The sequence below is a fragment of the Oncorhynchus mykiss genome, chromosome 24 (genome assembly GCF_013265735.2).
Source record: "Oncorhynchus mykiss isolate Arlee chromosome 24, USDA_OmykA_1.1, whole genome shotgun sequence".
Taxonomy (NCBI): domain Eukaryota; kingdom Metazoa; phylum Chordata; class Actinopteri; order Salmoniformes; family Salmonidae; genus Oncorhynchus; species Oncorhynchus mykiss.
The window spans coordinates 1,411,225-1,438,722 of NC_048588.1; the positions used below are offsets into that span (position 1 = coordinate 1,411,225).

General features: G+C 40.9%; 1 protein-coding gene across 1 annotated transcript in view; it reads right to left on the reverse strand.

Annotated features, from left to right (window-relative positions):
- The window catches only part of d2r1 (dopamine D2 receptor 1), a 51,418-nt gene extending 27,447 nt beyond the window's left edge, over positions 1-23,971 (reverse strand). The window contains 2 exon segments of the mRNA NM_001124371.2: positions 6,265-6,575; positions 23,575-23,971. Of these exon segments, the coding sequence (NP_001117843.2) occupies positions 6,265-6,543 (279 nt within the window). The 5' untranslated portion in view covers positions 6,544-6,575; positions 23,575-23,971.
- Positions 23,972-27,498: the final 3,527 nt, after the last annotated feature.

Genomic DNA, 27,498 nt, shown 5'->3' on the forward strand with positions numbered 1-27,498 from the left:
CATTTTTTGATCATTAAAATAACATCAAATTGATCAGAGATACAGTGTAGACATTGTTAATGTTGTAAATGACTATTGTAGCTGGAAACAGCAGATTTTTTTATGGAATATCTACATAGGCATAGAGGCCCATTGTCAGCAAACATCACTCCTGTGCTCCAATGGCACGTTGTTTTAGATAATCCAAGTGTATTATTTTAAAAGGCTAATTGATCATTAGAAAACCCTTTTGCAATTATGTTAGCACAGCTGAAAACTGTTGAGTATCTGGAGCATCCGCATTTGTGGGTTCGATTACAGGCTCAAAATAGCCAGAAACAAAGTACCTTCTGAAACTCGTCAGTCTCTTCTTGTTCTGAGAAATGAAGGCTGTTCCATGCGAGAAATTACCAAGAAACTGAAGATCTCGTACAACACTGTGCACTACTCACTTCACATAACAGTGCAAACTGGCTCTAACCAGAATAGAAAGAGGAGTGGGAGTCTCAGGCGCACAACGGAGCAAGAGGACAAGTACATTAGTGTGTCTAGTTTGAGAAACAGAAGCCTCAACTGGCAGCTTCATTAAATAGCACTGCCTCCAGTCCACTTACCGATATCTGAACAAGAGAGCCTAATCCAAATTGCAACAAGCGGTTCTGTGAAAATTGAATTTAAATTAGAAGCCACTGCCAGATTTCTGGATTGAGCTGCGCTCAGAGTATCCTGCCTTGGCAAATCTCGCTGTTAAGACACTGATGCCCTTTGCAACCACATACCCACAGTGGGGCAAAAAAAAGTATTTAGTCAGCCACTAATTGTGCAAGTTCTCCCACTTAAAAAGATGAGAGAGGCCTGTAATTTTCATCATAGGTACACTTCAACTATGACATACAAAATGAGAAAAAGAAATCCAGAAAATCACATTGTAGGATTTGTTATGAATTTATTTGCAAATGGTGGAAAATAAGTATTTGGTCAATAACAACAGTTTCTCAATACTTTGTTATATACCCTTTGTTGGCAATGTGCATCCTTTCAAGCACACCCTTCTCATTAACCTGTGGTGAGTTGACAATTTCCGATGAACAAATAAGGTTTTATATGTAAGATGGTTAATAAAAGAGCAAAAATGTTGATTATTTGTACATTATTATTTGTGCCCTTCCCACCAGCCGGATTGTGAAAAAAACTCACACTCATTCTTATGTTTAATAAATGTATCGTATAGTGCGTGTGTGGCAGGCTTACAATGATGGCAAAAAACAACATTTGAGAGTGCGCTGACCCTTGCACTAGAGGGGGTAGGCAGCTGGAGGTTGAATGTTTGAAGAGGTATGGGACTATAACAAATATGGGAACCACTGTTCTAGACGATTCGGTGCTTTGAACTTGCCCCAGTGCACAAAGCGAGGTCCATACAGAAATGGTTGGTGTGGAAGAATTTGACTGGCCTGCACAGAGCCCTGACATCAACCACATCAAAAACCTTTGGAATGAATTGGAACGCCAAGTTCCAGGCCTAATCACAAAACCTCACTAATGCTTGTGGCTGAATGGAAGCAAGTCCCCACCGCAATGTTCCAACATCTACTGGAAAGCCTTCCCCTAAAAGTGGAGGCTGTTATAGCAGCAAAGGCAGGGACCAACTCCATATTAATGGCCATGATTTTGGAATCAGATGTCAGACGAGCAGGTGTCCACATACTTTTGGTCATGACAGAGATTTTAATAACGAGTAGCCGATGCTTCTACTTCATTCCCAAGAGCCTGATGAACCCATTCGTATTCACAAACCACCTCCACTCTCTACATGAACAGGGCTGCCATGGTCTAGCTACTAGCTAATATCCACGCATTACTGACAGTGCGCTTCGAAGCCTGCCCATCGTGGCAGATCCTAAGCCTTTCCCCTGCACCACTACTGAGAGTGGCTTCTCACTCAATCATATTGGAGTCGTCAAGCTCAGAGATATCTGCATCTCACCTTTTTCTTTTTTTAAACAGCCAGAACTGCGAAGCCGCTCTCACGGAGACCTGCCTGATTAATCTCTGTCCTGAGGCAGTGTGTTATTAATTATGCCAAACTCAGGCTTGAAGAAGGTTATGTCTTTGCTCCTGGTTGTCAGTCTGCAGCCCTGCCAGTGATTAAAGAATGATCTGACAAACCTAATGAGAGACTCTTTATACCAGGCTCCACAAATCAGCCTCCTAACACACCTCCCAAACTGGTGGGAATGGAGATCATTATGAACACCCATAGACATCATGGTAAGGGCTTATTGGAAACATATATCTACCTTCACCATGATAAGTGATGCTGGAAAATGTTGGATCGATTTGGTCGGTGACTGCCCTGACATCGTAAAAATAAAACGTAGCGAGAAATCCAATTGCTATGTTAACGTCAACTGCGGCCCGATACATATTTTCTGATTTAGTCCTGACGTTTTGTTTTTCTCATTTTGCGCGGGGATTGTACATTAGATCTCGCACTTTCTCAGAAATGTCAACATTTCGTTTGCCACCTGCACAGACACTTTGTTTAACATACTGTGAGGCTAGCTGGGAGGAGAGAGGCTAAGCATCTTTCCCAGCTGCTCATCAAAGCCAATAAACATCTGAAGACCTGTCATCTAGCATATGTCAAGAAGAGGCCCTTAATATACCACATTTGGCGTGGTCGAACTAAGGTGTAACATATTCATAATTAATGCAAATGTAGCATTTAGCGAGAAAGGGCAACAGTGCTCCTGCAGCAGACTGTGACCAACACATTACCACAGCTTGTTGTTAGACTAGGAAGATAAATGAACCTGAACAAGATCTCAGCAAGATGAAAACAAATAGACAATGGTCACGCAGCAAATTACAATGTTCTCCCGGGAGAGAGACGATAATCCAAAACACGGCATTGTAATAAAAGATCAACGTGTTTATTTTCGTTGTGTCGAAGCATAATCCTACATGACATCTATTTTCTCTGCTAGAAATCGAACGTTTCATGAGTGTGAATCATCCCAAAAAAATCCACCAGTTTCACTTAAGGGCAGTGCTTATTCTCATGCTAACACTAAGCCCTTGTTATGTTGCCAAGCTGCAGCCTACTGCATAAGAGACACAGATTTTAATTTGTGCCATTTCCATAGCATTGTAAAGGCTGGTTATGCTACTATTAGTCGGTAAGACAAATAAAGGGATTTGTGCACAACAAACCATCAAATCTCCTTAACTTCTTGTTAAACCTGTACTAATCCACACAACCTTAAACTTGGTATCCTTTGTAATACAATTGAGAGGCCCGTTTGAAGGGAGCTGATTGTCACTGTGGAAAGGTTGTGTAACGAGTTAGCCTACTGTATGTGGCATTTCTCAACTTTTAGTCAGATGTAGCCTAGCGGTTTAGAGCGTTGGGCCAGTAACCAAAAGGTCGCTGGTTTGAATCCCCGAGCCAACTACGTGAAAAATATGTCAATGTGCCCTTGAGCAAGGCACTTAACCCCGATTGCTCCTGTAAATTGCTCTGGATAAGAGCATCTGCAAAATGACAAGATTTTTAAATGTAAGTAGACCAGAGGAGAATTATTGGCGTTTTCTTGGATGCTAGAGCAAGAGATCAAGTCACAGTTTTTCTCCCGAGCACACGACAGACTATAATTTTAGAGTGTAACTTAATAGCCCTGGTAAATCAGGAGGCAGGCTCATTGATACACACATAGGAGGATCATTTCGCTGCAGTCTTGGATAGCCTCTCACGTCACTGGCCAAAGACCACGGTATAAAAAATAACATCCTAACACAGCGAGGTAAAACAAGGAGTTTTTCCTCCGAAACCTGTACTACTTCCTGCTCTCAATTGATTTGCTGGAATGAGGTTATTGTATTGCTGCCCAAGGCTACCGTTCTGCTGTTTTATGTCGCAAATGTCACTGGGCATTGATTCAACCTTACGTGGTTTACACAGCACACACCTAGATCACACAAGACAGTTTTAAAAGTCACATCACAATATAATACATAATAATTCACCAATGTTGTCTAACCTAGCTATAGCTGGGAAATGAGTACATACACTACCATTCAAAAGTTTGGGGTCACTTAGAAATGTCCTCATTTTTGAAAGAAAAGCACATTTTCTGCCCATTAAAATATACATCAAATTGATCAGAAATACAGTGGTTACATTGTTAATGTTGTAAATGAATATTGTAGCTGGAAACGGTCGATTTTTTAAAATGGAATATCTACATAGGCCCATAATCAGCAGCCATCACTCCTGTGTTCCAATGGCACGTTGTGTTAGCCTTTTGAAATAATACACTTGGATTAGCTAACTGATCATTAGAAAACCCTTTTGCAATTATGTTAGCACAGCTGAAAACTGTTGTCCTGATTATAGAAGCAATAAAACTGGGCTTCCTTAGACTAGGTGAGTATCTGGAGCATCAGCATTTGTGGGTTCGATTACAGGCTCAAAATAGCCAGAAACAAAGTACCTTCTGAAACTCGTCAGTCTCTTCTTGTTCTGAGAAATGAAGGCTGTTCCATGCGAGAAATTACCAAGAAACTGAAGATCTCGTACAACACTGTGCACTACTCACTTCACATAACAGTGCAAACTGGCTCTAACCAGAATAGAAAGAGGAGTGGGAGTCTCAGGCGCACAACGGAGCAAGAGGACAAGTACATTAGTGTGTCTAGTTTGAGAAACAGAAGCCTCAACTGGCAGCTTCATTAAATAGCACTGCCTCCAGTCCACTTACCGATATCTGAACAAGAGAGCCTAATCCAAATTGCAACAAGCGGTTCTGTGAAAATTGAATTTAAATTAGAAGCCACTGCCAGATTTCTGGATTGAGCTGCGCTCAGAGTATCCTGCCTTGGCAAATCTCGCTGTTAAGGCACTGATGCCCTTTGCAACCACATACCCACAGTGGGGCAAAAAAAAGTATTTAGTCAGCCACTAATTGTGCAAGTTCTGTCCCATGGACAGAAACAAAGACCTTTCTTCTGAAACTCGTCAGTCTATTATTTTTTCTGAGAAATGAAGGCTATTCCATGCAAGAAATTGCCAACAAACTGAAGATCTAGTACAACGCTGTGTAATCCTCCCTTCACAGAACAGCGCAAACGGGCTCTAACCAGAATAGATAGAGGAGTGGGAGCACAACAGCGCAAGAGGACAAGTACACATTTATAAATTATCTTTGAAAGACAGGGTCCTGAAAAAGGGACGTTTCTTTTTTTTGCTGAGTTTAGATAGCTTTGTAGGTACAGTGCCATTTATTTTCATGATGTGAATTTATTAATTTCCTCACTTTGCTCAAACTTAATTGTCTGACCTCCTGTATACAGTAGACATTTGATCAACATTACAGCCTATTTGCTACAGTGATAACTTTTTTATTGAGTGACTGATTAAACTGTCAGTTATAATATGCAATGCTATTTCCCACAATTTAATGTTGATGCTATCTTAATTATTATCTATTAAATTCCATAATTACATTGTATGGAACCATAATTACTTACATATTTTCTTGTTGACAGGGAAACATTTTTGATGGATTTAAACTTTAATATTTTATTGTGTGGTAAATTGGCATCATAAAATGCAATAACATTTATGTACTTTTTTTAAATGGTAGAACTATTATTTCTCATGCACTTTTAAGCTACGCAGAACATTTTATTTGTAATATTTAAATTGTATTTATTACTCATTTAGTTCAAATGAATATCTTTAACAAGTTATGTGGAGAAGATACACAATGAAAACAGACACACATTGCATTCACATTGTTCCAGCAATGGTAGTTGTTGCCTTTATCCTTTCTGTTTGTGTAATGCTCATGCTTCAATGACCGACATCTTGGGAAAGCTGTTGCATTACCAGACCTTTAATAAAGGAGCACTGTGAATGTATTCTTTTCAGATCAACAATGTGGCCCTAAAGGTTTGTTTTCATTTTGGAGGACTGAGGAGGGTCAATGCAAGGGCAAAATCCAAGAGGAAGGGTAAAAGGTACCCTGATTGGCATAAGCGTAATCAAACAACCTCTTGTTTATGTGCATTTGTTTTGCTTCAGCTATGTATGCAATTTGCTGTGCAACCTCATCTGAAAGAATACTACACTGCACCTTTAAGCCTTTAGCCAATGACAAATGTGCATGAGTGTACAGAAAGCCTACCTCCAGCAACCACAGGGTAAAAAACGAAACTGTATCATTAGCTTCAAGCCTTTCTGACAATGAAAAAGCATGCGTGGGTGTGTAGGTAACCTACCTCCAGATAGACCACCCAGGGCATAACCAAGGTGGCCACCAGCAGGTCAGCCACGGCCAGGCTGACGATCAGGTAATTGGTGGTGGACTGGAGGGCCTTCTCCCTGGACACGGCCATGCACACCAACACATTGCCAAAGACGATGACGAGGATGAGCAGCGTCAGGAGCATGGCATAGTAATTGTACGGGTGCTTCTGCCCACTCTCCGTGTCATTGAAGCTCCCATTCCCATTGTCCCAGAAACTCTCATTGTAGGCATACTGTGTGAGGACATCCATTAGCTGTGAGTGACGAAGGCCGAGAACGGGCCCTGAAATGGACACAAAGAAAAAGAGAGGTAATTAAAGCTAAATATGCAAATTATAAGAGCTGTGTGTGTGTGTGTGTGTGTGTAACATACATAAATTGGGGATTGCGCATTTACTTGATTGTCTTCATCTCTCACTACATGTGTGCATTTTTTTGTGCGTACGTGTGCGTGCATTCATGTCTGTGTGAATGCACGCATCTGTGTGTACGACAGTGTGCGCCGTACATGAGGAACTTTCTTTCGACTCAGCAGCCGAGAGGTTGGCTCTGGGATTCTATCCCCCTCTCTCTCGCTCTCTCTCTCCCCCTTCCTCACGTGCTCCTGCCTACCTGAAAGCATTGCACCGGGGACCCAGGCCTGTGCCTTTACCCTGCAGATGCCCTGTGCTGTCTGATCTCATTTATTTGCCCGCTCCAATTCTTTATTTATGAGAGATTGTTCTCACTGCTGTCCTGAAAGCTTGTGTTTGAACTGGTTGTCCTTGCAGTGCTCACTGGGGCAGTAACAGCATCCAGACGTATCCCTGCAGCGCATCATGTACACTTATTCCAAGATGAGAGATAGTCGCAACGGCTAGCTATCTCCCAATCGCATACACAGAGCTGAGGGTATGCTAGGAGGTTGAAGTCAGGGGGCTAATCCTGAAGGTCGTACAGATAAAACTAGTGGATTGTGTCAAGGTATAACCAGACATTCAGGCCCTATGGTCCACTAGGAGCTAAAATGAATAAGCCAAGCCAGATATGACCATTGATTGACAATACATGGATTTACAGATTTTTTTTTGTTTTGAAAACCATAGAGATGCAATATCATACGTTCTATTGAATTCTATTGCTGATAACCTTTATAAGAAACACAGTGTGTTTCTAGTAGTGTCTCCTCCCCGGCATCATTTGACATCAAATGACTCCATATTCACTCATAAGCTGACCGCATAATCTTGACCTACATCATCCATGAGCAGGTGACCTGCCATGAAGTGCTGACCTAGATGAACACTCAACGACCCCTGTCTAACCACAAGCATCCATACGCCCTGCATAGCCTGCTATGTCTTATTCCCATAGCAGCACAGATGACTGGAGCCTAGATAGAAGATGATGATTGGAATGTGTGTGTATATATATATGGAATACAAGTGTCTGAGTGTGGGAAAAACCTCCAGTAGATACCAGCTGTTCGGGGCAAATGCCAGATGGGCTGATCTTTAGCCCAGTGGGCCTGCAAAATGTTTATTTTATTGCCGAATTATCATTATTTGGCCAACAATGGGGCCTTGAGGAAAAAAATTGGACAGTGTGGGGCCTCAAGTAATAAAATGGTCCAGTGTGTTAGAAATGCTTGGGCTGATTTCTGGTCCCAGTCTGCCCTTGTCCTAGATAGTCATTATACTGCATATACCCATTTTACCTCTGTCTGGCTACCTACTGACATGCTTTCGGTAGGTAGTCATCATTTAGCCATTTACTAAGCAGGGTCATTGTACCTCTACTGTGCAGAGAAGAAAAATCCCTCCCTGGCCTGCATACAGTAGCAATTACAGACTCTTCCCTTTATCTTATTTATCTTCTTAGAGCAATTATTTCCTTCAAAATGGTTACATCACTAAGAATAATTACCACCCTTGCCCTCTAAAATGTGCATCTATTCCGGTTTGGAACCTTTCCCAGATAAAAAAAATATATATATGAGAAAATTGGAAAAAGTGAGAATTGATTGCATTAATAAAATAGTACAAGCTGTTCCAGATACAAAATGAATTCACTGTATCATCTTAGAAAATATTGGCTCCTCGATTTGAACAAAGACTGGGGAGTGTTTCCAGAGTAATAATGATCTAACATTTCTCAGGCTCCAACTCAAAGTACGACCTGCAACGAGGCTCTTTCAAGGTCCAAAAGAATATGGCTCACTAATTGTTTTTCGAATCCAAGAGGTGTTGGGTTTAGTGAATCAAATAACAGCTGGTCAGAAATGGCTGAGTAACTCTTTAAGCCTCCGAGGGGATGTTTGAACACGAGCAGCACTCCATCACTCTATAAATGTTTACGGAGGAGATTTGCAGGTCACATATTTTACAACTCGGGAAATTGTTAGTTTACACTTTGATGAATGCTGCAAACATTGGCGAAGAAAAATGCCCAGATGTTTACGATTTTACACTTCTTACGATTGATACTAAATGTTTTCGGTGAAGGCTTATTAATTCCAATACACTGAGAGCTAAGATTTAAATTGTGGCCATATCGTGATAGGACAACATAGGAATAAAAGGCGTTCACTTTTGATAGTATCCGACTAATGAAATATTTATGAATCGCCTGATGGATTCAAGAAGACAAACAATGTTCACACCAGCTGAACTGACTCATAGATTCCATAAACTGCAATGTAAGCATTGGAAACCAATAGCCTTTTAATAAACACTTAACTTTAGACATGCTATCAGAATATAACAGAAGCCAGGTACTAATTCTACTGATTCTAGCTAGTAGCTACTCAAATAAAGTAGTCTGGGAAGCTGTGGAGCATCTGCCTTCTGGAGGCATCAGAGAAGGGGGACGTTAAGCGAGCCTCTAATGACCTCATTAGGTTGTGGGGAAGCTCTTTCCTAACACCTAGCCACGCCTCTGCTGAGATTCTCTGCCTACTTTCCTACTCAGCTGTCTGCATAGGAGGCCCAGGTGAAGCTCATGCTTGTAGGTAAAGCCCTACCTGAAGCAGCTAGCAACAGAGAATGACAGAAAAAATCCATTGAATTCTGCCTTGAACCTGTTTGAGATGTTTGCCATGGGTTTGCGAATAACATAGGTCGTTTTTTGTTACTAAAGAATTCAATTTGTGTATGTAGTCACGCTGCTACAATAAAATGTCCCTTTTCTGAGATGGTTTTCCCTTTGATCAGTTGTGTCGCTTTTCCATGTGTTTTTTTCTATTGTCCCCGATGCAAGTTCAATAAATACCCAACATTCTATGGTAAATTCATTGCATCTTGTGACTTTGACATCAAAACTCACTCAACGGTCTTGCAATATTTGATGAAAAGCGCACTAACAATTGTGCTTGATGCCACAGTGTTCTCCAGAAGTCACACCAAAGACAAAAAAAAAACAGAACACAGCAAGTGTTTATTGCGCGGTCTGTACTGAAGCAGCAACATCATTTCAGCCATTTAGTTTCTTACTTGTTTCTGATTGAAAAGTTCTGTTATCGAAATCCCTAATTTGTGTAGGAAAAACATTCCCTATTCTCTCAACCGTTGCTCTCTTTATGTGAAACATGTAAACATCCATGCATGTAACCAATAGGGCCTGACCTATAGCCTATCACATCAATAAAACACGTGACAGAAAAAATGGATGCAGAGGACATGAAAAATAAACTCTAAAACGGGAAAATGTTGACTAGTTGCTCAGGAGGGAAAGGGGAAGATCTGTGGAAGACATTTGACTTAGTTGTGGAAACTATTGGAGATCAAGAGAAAGGAGGGTATAGGAGCAAGAGTTGAGTGAGTATCATGTGTGCCAAACAGTTGCTTTTAGGTTACAATATTATTACTTTTTCTGACCATTTGGAACAGTGTAATCACCAAATAAGTGTAGCAGAGAGTGTTCTAACAGGGGGGAAAATGATATATAAAAGCCTGTATTACATCACACATTCATGAATTGCTATTTATTTCATGTTAAGTCTAATTATACAAAGCTCCCCTTGTTATTGAATTGTAAAACTAAAAACGCTTGATTGCATTTCAAAGCATGAATGTCTCGTATGTTGTGTGATGGCATGAACAAATGATGGAATGATACAGTAGCCTATATATTGAAATATAGGCCTAAGTTACGGCATTAAGACTAAACAGGACACGCACTTAGGCCTACAGCTCGATGGTGGTTATACAAAGCTACTACACAAAGCTTACTAATGATTAGGACAATATTATTATTATATTAATGATGATCATAATAACAACAATAAGGTGATCAAGAAAAAGGAGGGTATAGGGGCGAGAGCTGCGTGCATATTATGTGTGACAAACAGGTGCTGTTAGATTACAATATAGTTTTTCTGTGTGTTTGGAACAGTGTAAACACTAAAATCAATAAGTACTAACAGTTTATAAAAATAAAAAAAAGTAAAGCCTTTATTGCAGTATAGCAAAGATTTTTAAAAACTGACGAATCGGTGAAATTTCTTGATCCAACATTTTGCAGTTGCATAAGGCTTGGTGCTCACGGAATTAGTAGGCTATTAAACAAACAAACACTCAGAGGCAACAGAAGCAAGATCTGTCTTATTTATGTAGATACAGTGCCTTGCGAAAGTATTCGGCCCCCTTGAACTTTGCGACCTTTTGCCACATTTTAGGCTTCAAACATAAAGATATAAAACTGTATTTTTTTGTGAAGAATCAACAACAAGTGGGACACAATCATGAAGTGGAACGACATTTATTGGACATTTCAAACTTTTTTAACAAATCAAAAACTGAAAAATTGGGCGTGCAAAATTATTCAGCCCCCTTAAGTTAATACTTTGTAGCGCCACCTTTTGCTGCGATTACAGCTGTAAGTCGCTTGGGGTATGTCTCTATCAGTTTTACACATCATTTTTTCCCATTCCTCCTTGCAAAACAGCTTGAGCTCAGTGAGGTTGGATGGAGAGCATTTGTGAACAGCAGTTTTCAGTTCTTTCCACAGATTCTCGATTGGATTCAGGTCTGGACTTTGACTTGGCCATTCTAACACCTGGATATGTTTATTATTGAACCATTCCATTGTAGATTTTGCTTTATGTTTTGGATCATTGTCTTGTTGGAAGACAAATCTCCGTCCCAGTCTCAGGTCTTTTGCAGACTCCATCAGGTTTTCTTCCAGAATGGTCCTGTATTTGGCTCCATCCATCTTCCCATCAATTTTAACCATCTTCCCTGTCCCTGCTGAAGAAAAGCAGGCCCAAACCATGATGCTGCCACCACCATGTTTGACAGTGGGGATGGTGTGAGCTGTGTTGATTTTACGCCAAACATAACGTTTTGCATTGTTGCCAAAAAGTTCAATTTTGGTTTCATCTGACCAGAGCACCTTCTTCCACATGTTTGGTGTGTCTCCCAGGTGGCTTGTGGCAAACTTTAAACGACACTTTTTATGGATATCTTTAAGAAATGGCTTTCTTCTTGCCACTCTTACATAAAGGCCAGATTTGTGCAATATACGACTGATTGTTGTCCTATGGACAGAGTCTCCCACCTCAGCTGTAGATCTCCGCAGTTCATCCAGAGTGATCATGGGCCTCTTGGCTGCATCTCTGATCAGTCTTCTCCTTGTATGAGCTGAAAGTTTAGAGGGACGGCCAGGTCTTGGTAGATTTGCAGTGGTCTGATACTCCTTCCATTTCAATATTATCGCTTGCACAGTGCTCTTTGGGATGTTTAAAGCTTGGGAAATCTTTTTGTATCCAAATCCGGCTTTAAACTTCTTCACAACAGTATCTTGGACCTGCCTGGTGTGTTCCTTGTTCTTCATGATGCTCTCTGCGCTTTTAACTGACCTCTGAGACTATCACAGTGCAGGTGCATTTATACGGAGACTTGATTACACACAGGTGGATTGTATTTATCATCATTAGTCATTTAGGTCAACATTGGATCATTCAGAGATCCTCACTAAACTTCTGGAGAGAGTTTGCGGCACTGAAAGTAAAGGGGCTGAATAATTTTGCACGCCCAATTTTTCAGTTTTTGATTTGTTAAAAAAGTTTGAAATATCCAATAAATGTCGTTCCACTGCATGATTGTGTCCCACTTGTTGTTGATTCTTCACAAAAAAATACAGTTTTATATCTTTATGTTTGAAGCCTGAAATGTGGCAAAAGGTCGCAAAGTTCAAGGGGGCCAAATACTTTCGCAAGGCACTGTATATACAGTGGGGCAAAAAAGTATTTAATAAGCCACCAATTGTGCAAGTTCTCCCACTTAAAACGATGAGAGAGGCCTGTAATTTTCATCATAGGTACACTTCAACTATGACAGACAAAATGAGAAAAAAAAATCCAGAAAAATCACATTTTAGCATTTTTTATTAATTTATTTGCAAATTATGGTGGAAAATAAGTATTTGGTCACCTACAAACAAGCAAGATTTCTGGCTCTCACAGACCTGTAACTTCTTCTTTAATAAGAGGCTCCTCTGTCCTCCACACGTTACCTGTATTAATGGCACCTGTTTGAACTTGTTATCAGTATAAAAGACACCTGTCCACAACCTCAAACAGTCACACTCCAAACTCCACTATGGCCAAGACCAAAGAGCTATCAAAGGACACCAGAAACACAATTGTAGACCTGCACCAGGCTGGGAAGACTGAGTCTGCAATAGGTAAGCGGCTTGGTTTGAAGAAATCAACTGTGGGAGCAATTATTAGGAAATGGAAGACATACAAGACCACTGATAATCTCCCTCGATCTGGGGCTCCACGCAAGATCTCACCCCGTGGGGTCAAAATGATCACAAGAACGGTGAGCAAAAATCCCAGAACCACACGGGGGGACCTAGTGAATGACCTGCAGAGAGCTGGGACCAAAGTAACAAAGCCTACCATCAGTAACACACTACGCCGCCAGGGACTCAAATCCTGCAGTGCCCTGCTTAAGCCAGTACATGTCCAGGACCGTCTGAAGTTTGCTAGAGAGCATTTGGATAATCCAGAAGAAGATTGGGAGAATGTCATATGGTCAGATGAAACCAAAATATAACTTTTTGGTAAAAACTCAACTCGTTGTGTTTGGAGGACAAAGAATGCTGAGTTGCATCCAAAGAACACCATACCTACTGTGAAGCATGGGGGTGGGAACATCATGCTTTGGGGCTGTTTTTCTGCAAAGGTAACCAGGACGACTGATCCGTGTAAAAGAAAGAATGAGTGGGGCCATGTATCGTGAGATTTTGAGTGAAAACCTCCTTCCATCAGCAAGGGCATTGAAGATGAAACGTGGCTGTGTCTTTCAGCATGACAATGATCCCAAACACAGCGCCTGGGCAATGAAGGAGTGGCTTCGTAAGAAACATTTCAAGGTCCTGGAGTGGCCTAGCCAGTCTCCAGATCTCAACCCCATAGAAAATCTTTGGAGGGAGTTGAAAGTCCGTGTTGCCCAGCAACAGCCCCAAAACATCACTGCTCTAGAGGAGATCTGCATGGAGGAATGGGCCAAAATACCAGCAAGTGTGTGAAAACCTTGTGAAGACTTACAGAAAACGTTTGACCTCTGTCATTGCCAACAAAGGTTATATAACAAAGTATTGAGATAAACTTTTGTTATTGACCAAATACTTATTTTCCACCATAATTTGCAAATAAATTCATAAAAAATCCTACAATGTGATTTTCTGGATTTTTTTTTTCTCATTTTGTCTGTCATAGTTGAAGTGTACCTATGATGAATATTACAGGTCTCTCATCTTTTTAAGTGGGAGAACTTACACAATTGGTGGCTGACTAAATACGTTTTTGCCCCACTGTATATGGTTGATTTATAAAGCCAGGCACATTTAAAAGTTAGGCTATTGATTGTAGACCTCAATTTGGAGACAGGCTAAAGCAAGGGCCGTTTTCTTGTCTCTGCTGCTGCTGCTTCCGCCACATTGTTTTCATCCCAATATGTTGGTTAACTTTGCTGTTATGCACATAGCAACATAGGGAAATAAGCTAATTCTACTGCACACTGAAGATTGTCCGCGGTTCTGAAACAGCGACCATATCCAACGTGGGAGAAACCGCATTTGTCCTTAAATAACATTAGATTTTTTGCACCATTATTTTTTACATAATATAAGCATACAGTTTCAGTATCACGTCTTAGAGTGATGGACTGTTCCATCCCCGTGGCCTTCACAATGGATTAGTCCACTGAGACAGGCGCGAGTCAGACACGTGTCTTTTGCACAAAGAAAAAATTGTGACTGCTTGACAAAAAAAAAAAAATCTTAGTCGACCAACAGCCTATCGACCAAACAATTTACCAGTCTACTAAATGGAGTCAGCCCTACCCTGTATATAGTATGCTTACTTACTTATTGTGTTTTTCATGTTTCTTATTATCGCTCATGTGTTTTTTTTTCTAGTATTACATTGTTATTGATTATTGCATTGTTGGGTTTTGAGTGTGCAAGAAAGACATTTCACTGTACTTGTACAAGTGACATAAAAACTTGAAAATGTAAACTTGAAAATCTGTGCGTAAGACAGTTCAATCAGAGAGATCAAGGACTAAATTATGAAAAGGGGAGCCTATGGAGAGTATGAATCCCACACAGGAGCAATTACAGAGATATTATTCATTTAACAACACTAAACCCTTTAATGAATGCCTGTGATGTTGAGGTTATGGGCCAAGGTCTAAATGGGTACATGCCATTTCCAAATGTAATCTTTAATAAGAACATATTTGATTGGACCATTACTTGTATGTATCAAAGCCCAGAGTAACGGTCACACAGTAAAGTTTTGTACCAGTTGGGGGAACATTTCGAAACTGCAGTTAAAAAGCTATTTAAACTATACACACTCTAACCCACACTGTGTAGTCGAACATTTAGATCTTATTGAAACATTTCCAGACTAACATCACAAAAGAGAGGTACTGCACTTCAAACCTGGGTAAATGTTGTTCCCTACACACCTCGGGGTCTGTCAATGTCACCAACCATCTGTTTGCACCGAGGCTTAATCTAAAGCTAGTCATTCTGACTAAATGTCTAAGGGGACCAGCCCACATCTAGTGCCACATTCACAGTTAATGGTCCTTTGACTGAACAGCCGTACACAAGCCTAAGATCACCATGCGCAATGCCAAGCGCCGGCTGGAGTGGTGTAAAGCTTGCCGCCAATAGACTCTGGAGCATTGGAAACGCGTTCTCAGGGGGGAGAAATCACGCTTCACCTATTGGTAGTTGGACACGCAAAAACTGGTTTGACGGATGCAAGGAGAACACTACCTGGCTGAATGCATCTAAATACTACAGCATACAATGACATAGTAGATGATTCTGTGCTTCCAACTTTGTGGTAACAGTTTTGGGAAGGCCCTTTCCTGTTTCAGCATGACAATGCCCCTGTACACAAAGCGAGATCCATACAGAAATGGTTTGTCGAGATCGGTGTGGAAGAACTTGACTGGCCTGCAAAGAGCCCTGACCTCAACCCCATCGAACACCTTTAAGATGAATTGGAACACTGACTGCGAACCAGGGATAATCACCCAACATCAGTGCCCGACCTCACTAATGCTCGTGGCTGAATGGAAGTCCCCACAGCAATGTGGAAGGCTAGTATAGCAGTAAAGGGGGGACCAACTCCATATTAATGCCCATTATTTTGGAATGAGATGTTTGACTAGCAGGTGTCCACATACTTCTTTGTTATGAGTGAGAGAGAGAGAGAGAGAGATATTTTTTACATATAGCCTATGCTTCTACTTCATTCCCAAGAGCCTGATTAACCCATTCTTATTTCACAAACCACCTTCATGCTCCACATGAACAGGGCTCCCATGGTGTAGCTACTAGCTAACTTCCCGGAATGACTGACAGCCCGCCCATCATGGCAGATCCTAAGCCATAGCAACACTGAACCCTTTAATGAATGCCTGTGATGTTGAGGTTATGGGCCAAGGTCTAAATGGACACATCCTATTTCCAGATGTAAATCTTTCATCTTTAATAAGAACATATTTGATTGGACCATTACTTGTATGTATCAAAGCCCAGAGTAACGGTCACACAGTAAGGTTTTGTACCAGTTGGGGGAACATTTCGAAACTGCAGTTAAAAAGCTATTTAAACTATACACACTAACCCACACTGTGTAGTCGAACATTTAGATCTTATTGAAACATTTCCAGACTAACATCACAAAAGAGAGGTACTGCACTTCAAACCTGGGTAAATGTTGTTCCCTACACACCTCGGAGTCTGTCAATGTCACCAACCATCTGTTTGTACCAAGGCTTAATCTAAAGCTAGTCATTCTGACTAAATGTTTAAGGGGACCAGCCCAGATCTAGTGCCACATTAACAGTTAATGGTCCTTTGACTGAACATGTTGCCACATTGAGATGTTGTTGAGAGATTTCATGTCACTCAAGCACTTATCTCTCTTTTTGTGCACAATAGTCAGTTATTTGGACAATCGTTGTCTCGAACTTGTGGGGAGCTTGACATGCATCTTTTTGTACATTTTTTTTAACCTGTGCAGTGGTGTGTATTCATGGCTGCCAAGAGAAGCCAGGCTTCCCCAAAACATTTACAAATCGTTTCTGTGTTTCATGAATTTCCTTCAATTCGCAAGAAGCGGAATGTATCTCACCGGAGAAAGCGTCCGAGCAAACAAAACAGTACCCCTCTGTCTCAGTATGTGTAGCCCATCCATCTGATGCTGTCTGGTCAAAAAGGGTATGATATTGTTGCCACTCATAGCATTGAATGCACAGCAAGCCAGCGAGCATTTGGCCTCCTTAGATAAAACATTCATAAAATAATTTTCCAATCAGAGTTGAGCTCATCTGAGTGAGCTCATCTTTGAATGTTCCTGGCGTACCCAAAAAAAGTGTCAATGGAAGCCAGTTTGGATTTGGCTTCATACCAATCACATCACACCAGAAGCTAAATGTCATTGACAGAAAACACTTGCATCAGGTTGTGTCGTAGTCCTCTGGTGGCTGCATACGGGACCCTATTCCAACTAAACTACTGAAAGAGCTGCTTCCTGTGCTTGGCCCTCCTATGTTGAACATATAAACAGCTCTCTATCCACCGGATGTGTACCAAACTCACTAAAAGTGGCAGTAATAAAACCTCTTGAAAAAGCCAAACTTTGACCCAGAAAAAAAATAAAGGGAATCTCCCATTCCTCAAAAGAAAAATGGAAAAAGCTGTTGCGCTTCAACTCACTGCCTTCCTGAAGACAAACCATGTTTTAGACCCCATCATAGCACTGAGACTGCACTTGTGAAGGTGGTAAATTACCTTTTAATCGTGTCAGACCGAGGCTCTGCATCTGTGCTCCTAGACCTTCGTGCTGCTTTTGATACCATCGATCACCACATACTTTTGGAGAGATTGTAAACACAAATTGGTCTTCACGGACAAGTTCTGGCCTGGTGTTGATCTTATCTGTCGGATAGATATCAGTTTGTCTCTGAAGAGGGTTTTTCCTCTTACAAATCAACTGTAAATGTCGGTGTTCTTCAAGGCTCCGTTTTAGGGCTACTATTGTTTTCACTATATATTTTACCTCTTGGTGATGTTATTCGAAAATATAATGTTAACTTTCACTGCTATTCGGACGACACACAGCTGTACATTTCAATGAGACGTGGCGAAGCCCCAAAATTGCCTTCCCTGGAAGCCTGTGTTTCAGACATAAGGAAGTGGATGGCTGTAAATGTTCTACTTATAAACTTGGACAAAACAGAGATGCTAGTTCTAGGTCCCAAGAAACAAAGATCTTCTGTTGAATTTGACAATTAATCTTGATGGTTTTATTGTCGTTTCAAAAAAACTGTGAAGGACCTCGGCGTTACTCTGGACCCTGATCTCTCTTTTGACGAACATATCAAGACTGTTTCAAGGACAGATTTTTTTATCTACGTAACATTGCAAAAATCAGATACTTTGTCCAAAAAAGATACAGCAAAATGAATCCATGCTCATCACTTCTAAGTTAGACTACTGCAATGCTCTACTTTCCGGCTACCCGGAAAAAGCACTAAATAAACTTCAGTTAGTGCTAAAAACACGGCTGCTAGAATCTTGACTATAACCAACAAATTTGATCATATTACTCCAGTGCTAGCCTCTCTACACTGGCTTCCTGTTAATGCTAGGTCTGATTTCAACATTGTACTGCTAATCTATAAAGCATTACGTGGTCTTGCTCCTACCTATCTTTCCGATTTGGTCCTGCCGTACATACCTACATATATGCTACGGTCACAAGACGCAGGTCTCCTTACTGTCCTGAGTAATTTCTAAGCAAACAGCTGGAGGCAGGGCTTTGTCCTTTAGAGCTCAATTTGTATGGAATGGTCTGCCTATCCATAGGAGAGAGACTCGGGCTTGACCTTTAAGCCTTTATTGAAGACTCATGTCTTCAGTAGGTCCTATTATTGAGTGTAGTCTGGCCCAAGAGCGTGAAGGTGAACGGAAAGGCACTGGAGCAACGAACCGCCCTTGCTGTCTGCCTGGCCGGTTCCCCTCGATCCACTGGGATTCTCTGCCTCAAACCCTATTACAGGGGCTGAGTCACTGGCGTACTGGTGCTCTTCCATGCCATCCCAAGGAGGGGTGCGCCACTTGACTGGGTTGAGTCACTGACGTTATCTTCCTGTCTGGTTTGGCACCCCCCCCCCCCCCTTGGGTTCGTGCCGTGGGGGAGATCTTCGTGGGCTATACTAGGGCTCGTCTCAGGGTAGCAAGTTGGTGGTTGAAGACATCCCTCTAGTGGTGTGGGGGCTGTGCTTTGGCAAAGCGGGTGGGGTTATATTCTGCCTGGTTGGCCCTATTCGGGGGTATCGTCAAACGGGGACACAGTGTCTCCCGACCCCTCCTGTCTCAGCCTCCAGTATTTATGCTGCAAAAGTTTGTGTCAGGGGGGCTAGGGTCAGTCTGTTATATCTGAGTATTTCTCCTGTCTTATCCAGTGTCCTGTGTGAATGTAAGTATATTTTCTCTCTCTCTCTCTCTCTCTCTCTCAGCCCTAGTACCATGCCTCAGAACTACCTGGCCTGATGACTCCTTGCTGTCCCCAGTCCACCTGGTCGTGTTGCTGCTCCTTTTTCAACTGTTCCGCCTGTGGCTATGGAACCCTGACCTGTTCACCGGACGTGCTACCTTGTCCAAGACCCGCTGTTCTCAACTCTCTAGAGACAGCAGGAGCAGTAGAGATACTCTGAACGATTGGCTATGAAAAGCCAACTGACATTTACTCCTGAGGTGCTGACCAGTTGCACCCTCTACAACCACTTTGATTTATTATTTGATCCTGCTAGTCATCTATGAACATTTGAACATCTTGGCCATGTTCGGTTATAATCTCCAACCCGACACAGCCAGAAGAGGACTGGCCACCCCTCATAGCCTGGTTCATCTCTAGGTTTCTTCCTAGGTTCCGGCCTTTCCTAGTTTTTCCTAGCCACCGTGCTTCTACACCTGCACACGTTGTAACATCAGCTGATTTAAAAAGCGCTTTATAAATCAATTTGATTGATGATTGATTGATTGATGATGTTGAAATGTTTAAGTTGAAATGATGCTGCAATAGTGTATTCTTTGTGATTTGCGTCAATTCTGTGGTTTTAAATCAATAGTTGTTTATTAGTCCAAAAATGTCAGAAACATGAACTTGCTTGACCATACTGTAGGTAATGTAACTGTTTGTTGCATGCAATATATTCTCTGGACTTGAATTTATTCTGCCACTGTGTCTTCTTATTGTCTCGGCCTTAGGCCTATATATATATATATATATATATATAACAGTGCCAAGGCATATGAACTAACAGGCGAACAACGCAATTATCACAACACATAGGTTGTAATACAGATTTTTTCCTGGCTTGGCTACACTGGTGATTTTACCCAAGCACTGCTCCTGTACCTGTGATACTTTATCATGCCATGCAAAAGTAACCATAGAGGACACCCATATGAATGTGTGTGTGTATGCCTGTGTGTATTGTTGTGTGCACGTGTTCGTATGTCTGTGGAGAGAGCTTTGACAATTTAGCCTGACCGTGACTAAAAGGAGTTAAACGTCTCCCAGGGGAGCATTGTCTCTTTATAATCCTGCAGTGGATGAGAGAGAGATAGAGGGGGAGAAAGGATCTCTGCTTCTAAGAACCCAAAATAACCAAGACTGCTTACTTATGATAAGGCAAGGATTTCACCGTGGACCATTTGTTTAGATAAGGTTTGTCAGGAAACATTTAAAATCAAGTGTGATGCCAGATGTATGACGTTTTGATCAGCTTAGGATAAGAGTTCAAAGGGACTAAGGGCCAACTAAAGGTTTATACGATCCCTCCCTTCTGACCTTCTCCTCCAATGGGTTTTGAGGAGAAATGAGAGGACGTGAGGAGTATGCAATTGAAATCTTCCCTATGTTATTATGTAAAAATGTACTCCTCTGTGTTTAAATAAGAAGAGCTGTTATCCAGACAGTATACAGTTGATGGTATTTTGGATGCAACAAATACTAGGGATACTGTACATCAGACCTGGGTTCAAGTAGTATTCATTTTCTATAAAATAATTGAGCTGTGCTTGATTGAGCTTGCATGGCACAATGCAACTAATGGGATAAGTCTTAAAAGTGTATACCCGCCCAACTGGCAGACAATCAAACACTCAGTATTTTAATTTGAAAGAAAACAAATGCTATTTGAACCCAGGTTTGTCTGAACATATGACACATGCCATAAATACCATTTAAAATGCATAACATTCTCATTCCTGGTCAGACACTTTACACCCCCTTTATCGTGTTGGCCCCTATAGCCCCTTAATGACCAGACAGATGCACTGTGTCAGTGTATGACTGTAACCTGCAACATCATAAGCAGACCATACATTTTATTGGTTTTTGGACTTAAATTGCCTCCTCCATCTCCAGTCCTTTCTGTGAGCATTGCTTGCAAGAGATGTCCGGCAGTTGACACACTCGGGAAAAGGTACTCGAAGTGGGAATATCAGTTCAGTTGTTTACCAATACAATTAAATGATTGACATGTGAAAAACCCCAATGTCACATAACGTCTACCCACACCAGAAAATGATGTCTTAATGTGTTATTATTTTAAGGTTGTGGTTATTGAAACTGAAGGTATGGAAACATGAGCCATGATGTATTGGCAGACTACAGTACTAGTGTGGTGGTGTCTCAACTATTCAAATGGAGGTCTTCATAAATCATGGGAGACAGCTAGCTATCTGCAAGGGGGAAATCTGCTGAAGCCTACAGTCTACCTCCAAACAAACCAAACATGACTCAAGCGTGTAAACAAAGCTAGATTGTTCGAATCCTTCTCGTTTAGAAAATAGGGTAGGCAACGTGCACCCTCCTGGGTTTTGCCCTAGTACTTCACAGTGGATTCAAATAACCAACTCATAGTCAAGCTTTGATTACTTGAATCAGCTGTTTAGGGCAAAAACCAAAATGTGCACCGGGGAGGGGGGGGGGGGGGACTGAGTTTGGGAAACCCTGATCTGTAGGGTAATTGCAGCAGCTTGGATTGCCATCAGCAGCACAAGAGTGAGATACAGTACAGAGTAACCAGAGAGCTGAGAGTATCGTATTGAGATGGTATGGAGCTATAGGCTTCCGACCTGCCAGTAAGCAAGACAATGGACAGCACAAACAGAAATAATCATAAAAGTAGCATATAACATAGCTTGATCAGACCCAAAATCACTGCAATTCAGTTGTAATAACAGTTGCTATTCTCTGTGGCTTAACTAATTATTGCACAGTGTCCATTTATTCCTGTCTCTCCGCAGTTTGCATTTAAAGATGTTTCTCTGCAGTTGGAGTATTGAGTCATTTTAATTTGTCACCATTCAGGCTAATTAGGTATTTCTCAGTAATTGTGTAATTGTTTTAAATATGTTCCAAAAGCCTGCTGGCATTTTATGCTAAAACAGTGTTTGGTCCCTCACAAGTAAATTATTATATGAGCAATGATGAAAATAGCAATTATCATCATCTTTTGTCATGAGTACGACTGTGCATTCCACCTTGTTATTTTTATCATTGCTCATATAATAATTTAATTGAGGGATTAAACACTGTTTTAGCTAAATTAGATATATATTTTAAAAAACTGATTAAAAAAAATTACACCTTATGGAACAGCAGAGATTGTGAAGACACACACACACACACACACGCAGGCACAGACATGCACACACACACGATAAAATACACACATACAGATGGATTTTGTGTTGTAGATATGTGGTGGTAGAAGAGTAGTGGCCTGAGGGCATACACTTAATGCGTTGTGAAATCTATGTTGTTGTATAATTGCCTTAATTTTTGCTGGACCCCATAAAGAGTCATAAATACTACAATAAAGTGGCGTAAAGTCAAAACAAAACCCCTTACATATACAACCCTCATTGATTTAGTTGTAGCCTACTGTATGTAACAGTAGTTTATATTCTAAGGCAACACATTTAAGACATATTAAAGATGGTGTTGCTGCTCTCGGGAGGCTGTTGATAGGAACAAGAAGATGCATGAGATAAACAGGCAGTTCCCTCACAGGATCACAAAAACACACCGTCACTGGGGCACAGCAGACAATAAACATTCAATAAGTCTTTAAATTACTTACTAGTGGTGAGTGTGTACATAATCACATGTTTGCTTTGCTCTATCATCAAGGCCTTTGAAGAAAACCAATATGCAACCTTTTCATATTCCATCACTGACATATTACACAGAAATCATCCTTAAATCCACAAAAATTCACTTTGATGCCGAGAGCATGCTTGCAAACAAACACACAAACTTAAGCAAGCAGATAAATACATATTTATGCATGCACACAGACACCCACGCAAAAACACACATAATAACGCACGTAGGCACTCACGCACGCAAATGTCATAGCCTAGAGCACATCGTTTAGTTGATCATGAAATTATCCCTGCCCTACAGCATATGCTCCAATTCAATAAAATGACTCAATACCTCATCGATTTCTCAAATTCAGCCGTGCGCAAATTGTTACCAATTGAAAACTTAAAAAGGAAGAAGCATTAATTACATGAAAAAAAAAACTATTATGATCTTGAAATATCACTTTAAGCAACTGGATCTAGTCTACACTTTCCTTTATAGTGCAGGTATCGGGTAGCCTATCTTAAATGTGGACAATTTCACCTCTGGAGCGTTAGACCTGTGTTAATTAAGATGTCAGAGCAAGATATGCTCTTACCTTCACGCCATAAGTTTGATTGAATCACTGCTCTTACAGGGATCCGTCTTTTAAATCCAACGATATCCAAATTCACCGCGTTTGAAGTCCTCGGTTTGGTTTGAACATTTTGCTCAAAGTTCTCAAATTGTTCATCGAGTCTGGTTGTTCAGAAGCAAATGATAAGTTGCTCCACCAAAGGCACTGCCATATGGTCTGACGAACGCTCTTCACAAAAACATTGTTTTTTTACAATATCCTACTCAAGTTCATATTATTTTGGTTTGTTGAAAACCTTAGGTAAGATTCAGGCTAGCATCATTACCGCGCGGTTGATAGAGTGTGTGTGAGAGCAGCGGAATATCCGTCTCCCCCCTGCACCTTTTACGCACTATGCACGAGGTAACCTTCAACGCTGACGGTGGAACAGTCGCTCCAACTATAACGAGCAGAACAGACTGTAAAATTAAGGCGGGGCTAGTTCTTAAACCTTTGGGGGGAAAAGCATAAGCGCATTTTTCTCTTTAAAAGACACAGTTATCTTGAGTTGATGTAGTCTGCCGGACATATCTGTATTATTTTAATACGAATGACAGTGGAATTGTTGGCCCGCCTACTGGTGGGGAAAATTCGAAATAGAATATTTTAAGGAGATGCCTCTTTAAACATATGTTAAGGAGTCCCAAAAGGCATTATGTTAGACAATGATAGAGATGCCTGCAAGTTGTTCATCGTTATTCATAAGTTAAGCAATTGAAGATGTTCATGTAAAGGTGTGAATCAAGTTTTACATGACCAATGATCTGTTCACATCTGAATTGAGAGACAATGGCAAACATTTATGGGTAGTGGGTGTCTTGAATCACAAGGTCAACATTCATGTGAAAATAAAAGTGCTCGTTTACCAAACTATGCCAGGCATTTACACATTTACATTCCTAAAAGGGAGCAGGTGAGTTTTTCCACAAAGTTGAAAAGTTCAGTGCATTCCTAAAACCCCTTTAGAGAACCATGCTTCAGTCACATACTGTACTTACGCATGCACACACACACACACACACTAGTAAGGCAACTGGAAGTATTCTCTAAAGAATAGGATCAAAACTGTTCCTAAAGATTTCAATTGATTTCTAATATACCACTCTTACAGTAAAATACATTTTACCAACCCATAGGATTACAGAGATGCTAACATGTAGATGATATGGATGTGCTGTATTTTGAATACCTATGTATATTTTCCTACATACATTCAACTACAGTCTCTCTATCCAGATACCCTAAAAGCATCTATTTTTGTAGCCTTTACTGTGCAGTAGGAAGTAACTAAATCCACCAAAAATGTCTCAAATTTCCAATACGTCATCATGATACCTAAATGCTATTTATCAAGTTTATTCTGCTGATCTGTGTTTGTATATGTATTTATATGTATATTGTAATAATTGTTGGTTCACTAATGTTTTTATTACCACTATGTACCGCCCTTCCACAGGTGTGGGCAATTGTAATTATCACCTATTCACCTGCTTATAAAAAAAAACAATGGCTTCCACACATCTCTGATGAAGGCATAACTGCCGAAACGCGTTAGCCTGTCCGGACAAACAATAGAAAGGTGAATTGAAGTGTTGTCTTTTTGTCAATTTTTTTAAAGAAACGTTTTGGAGTGCCGCAGTTTCCCGATGTTTCTTGAACTTGGGATTTTATGTGAAGTTAACACATACAGCGTAGCCTTTGCTTACAAATACAATGACTGGCATATAATATTAGAACACGTGAGGTGTGACTTGAGTGAGGTGTGAGGTGTGAGTCTTCACTTCATTAAACAGTATAGTAAGTTTGACGAATTTGCAATGTTTTACTCCCAGTGGCAGAAATGTGGTCCTCCACAGTTGCAACAACTGTGCTTTGCAGACATCACATCAGATACTATACTGATGATAGTAAATCAAAAGGCCCAAATACTTACAGCCACTGAAGTGAAATCGAACTGGCAAACATATTACCAAGGAGGCAATTGAGATCATTTGTGCCATTTTTTTAAATGTAGATGACATAATGCTCTCGGGACCATTATGTATGCAGCACTGCAAGCCCACTATAGAACAATGACATCTTAAAATGTTCATGACAGAACAAGCACATGATCAAACAGATTGTGTCAAATCAATCACAATCACCCAATAGAATATAAAGTAGAAAAGAGAGGAAGAAACCATTGTCTCTATATGACATCCATCCATCTCCCATGGGTGTAAAGGACAGAGAGAACAGAGGTGGGCTGCGCCCCTAATTGCACCCTGTTCGTTATGTAATGTTCTACTTTTGACCAGGACCCATAGGGCTCTGGTCAGAACTTAAGTAGTGTACTATATAGAGAATAGGGTGCCATTTGGGATGCACACATGATCAGAAACACCTCATGGGTTTGAATGTCCTTGTCATGACAAGAACAGTGTTCCTATCAATCTGCCTGTCTTCTCCAGTCACATCCCTGGCCATGGGCACTAACAGCTCACACCCGCCATAGTGCCACGGGGCTACCATTAAAGCTAGTCACTGCCACCAACAACCTCTATTAACTTGGGCTGATGAGATGACAACTGTAGATTGCAAAAAATAAATCACGGTAACTTCTAATTTCAAGCATCAGCTACTTATTTATTTATATAATTTTTGTTTATATATATATTTAGGGATGTTGTATGCTTATTGGATAGAGCGATACAAGAGCTGAAAGGTAGGAGAAACAGTGCTGAGAGAGTAGTGGGTTGGATTTTAGGTCATGCTGGCAGCTGTACTTTGTACATGTGCTCCAGAGGCAGAGGCTTAGACCACTACACCACTCCAAGCCTCTACTTGGGTATATTCTTTAGTACGAACCAGCAAAATCCTGCCTGATATAGAATGTAGGGATCATCATTATTTATCATTCTTTTTCTATTGAACAGTTCAATCTGCCAGTCCGACTGACATGCATCTCCTTATTTAATAACGGACACAGCTACAAAGTCTAACTCCAGGCAATTGTGATGCACTGATTCTCATTATATCTCTTGGCTCAAAGCCTGCCTGTCTAGTCACAAGGGACCATAGGGACTGTAGTGTGTCTTATGTACAGAAGGCGGGTGCTACGATGTGACAAAATAATAATGCTGCCAGGTATGCGTAAATGGCTGTAAGGGAGTCAGGTGCAGGAGAGCAGACATTGGGTAGCCAACAGAGCCTTTTATTTAGGCGAACCAGAAGCACATGTCAAAATAAACACTAAATAACAATTTGGATTAACATAACCCAGCGCAACAGATTAACGTGCGGATAACATGAAACAGAATATGCAATACCACACAAAGACATGGGGGAAACAGAGGTTTAAATACACAATGCATAATGAGGGAAATGAGAACCAGGTGTGTGGAAAAACAAGACAAGACAAATGGAAAATGAAAAATGGATCGGCAATGGCTAGAAGACCGGCGACGTCGACCGCCGAGCACCGCCCGAACAAGGAGAGGCATCAACTTCGGCAGAAGTCGTGACAAATACAGTCCCATGAAAGGACTCATCTCTACATCTTTAGTCCAGTACTCTATCTATCTGCTGCAAATAGCTACACTGTCAGGAAATGTTATTGGCCTGGCCATATTTCATGGATGTACACTTTGCTTGAACTCTCTCATAAAGCAAGTATAATAGATTAATCAGTGCTAAATAAACGTGTCACAACTGGTAGATACCACAATATTTAATCATATATTGTTTGGCATGTATTCATGTATTGTTTGGCATATGTTTTTTGCAAGCAGCCATTTGTGTTGTGCTACACATAGGTAGAGAAAAAGAGAGACAGAGAGAGATATAGAAAAATACAGAGAGATACAGTGAGAGAAAGAGAGAGGGAGGGAACAGACTACAGAGAAAGAGAGAGAGAAAGAAAGAGAG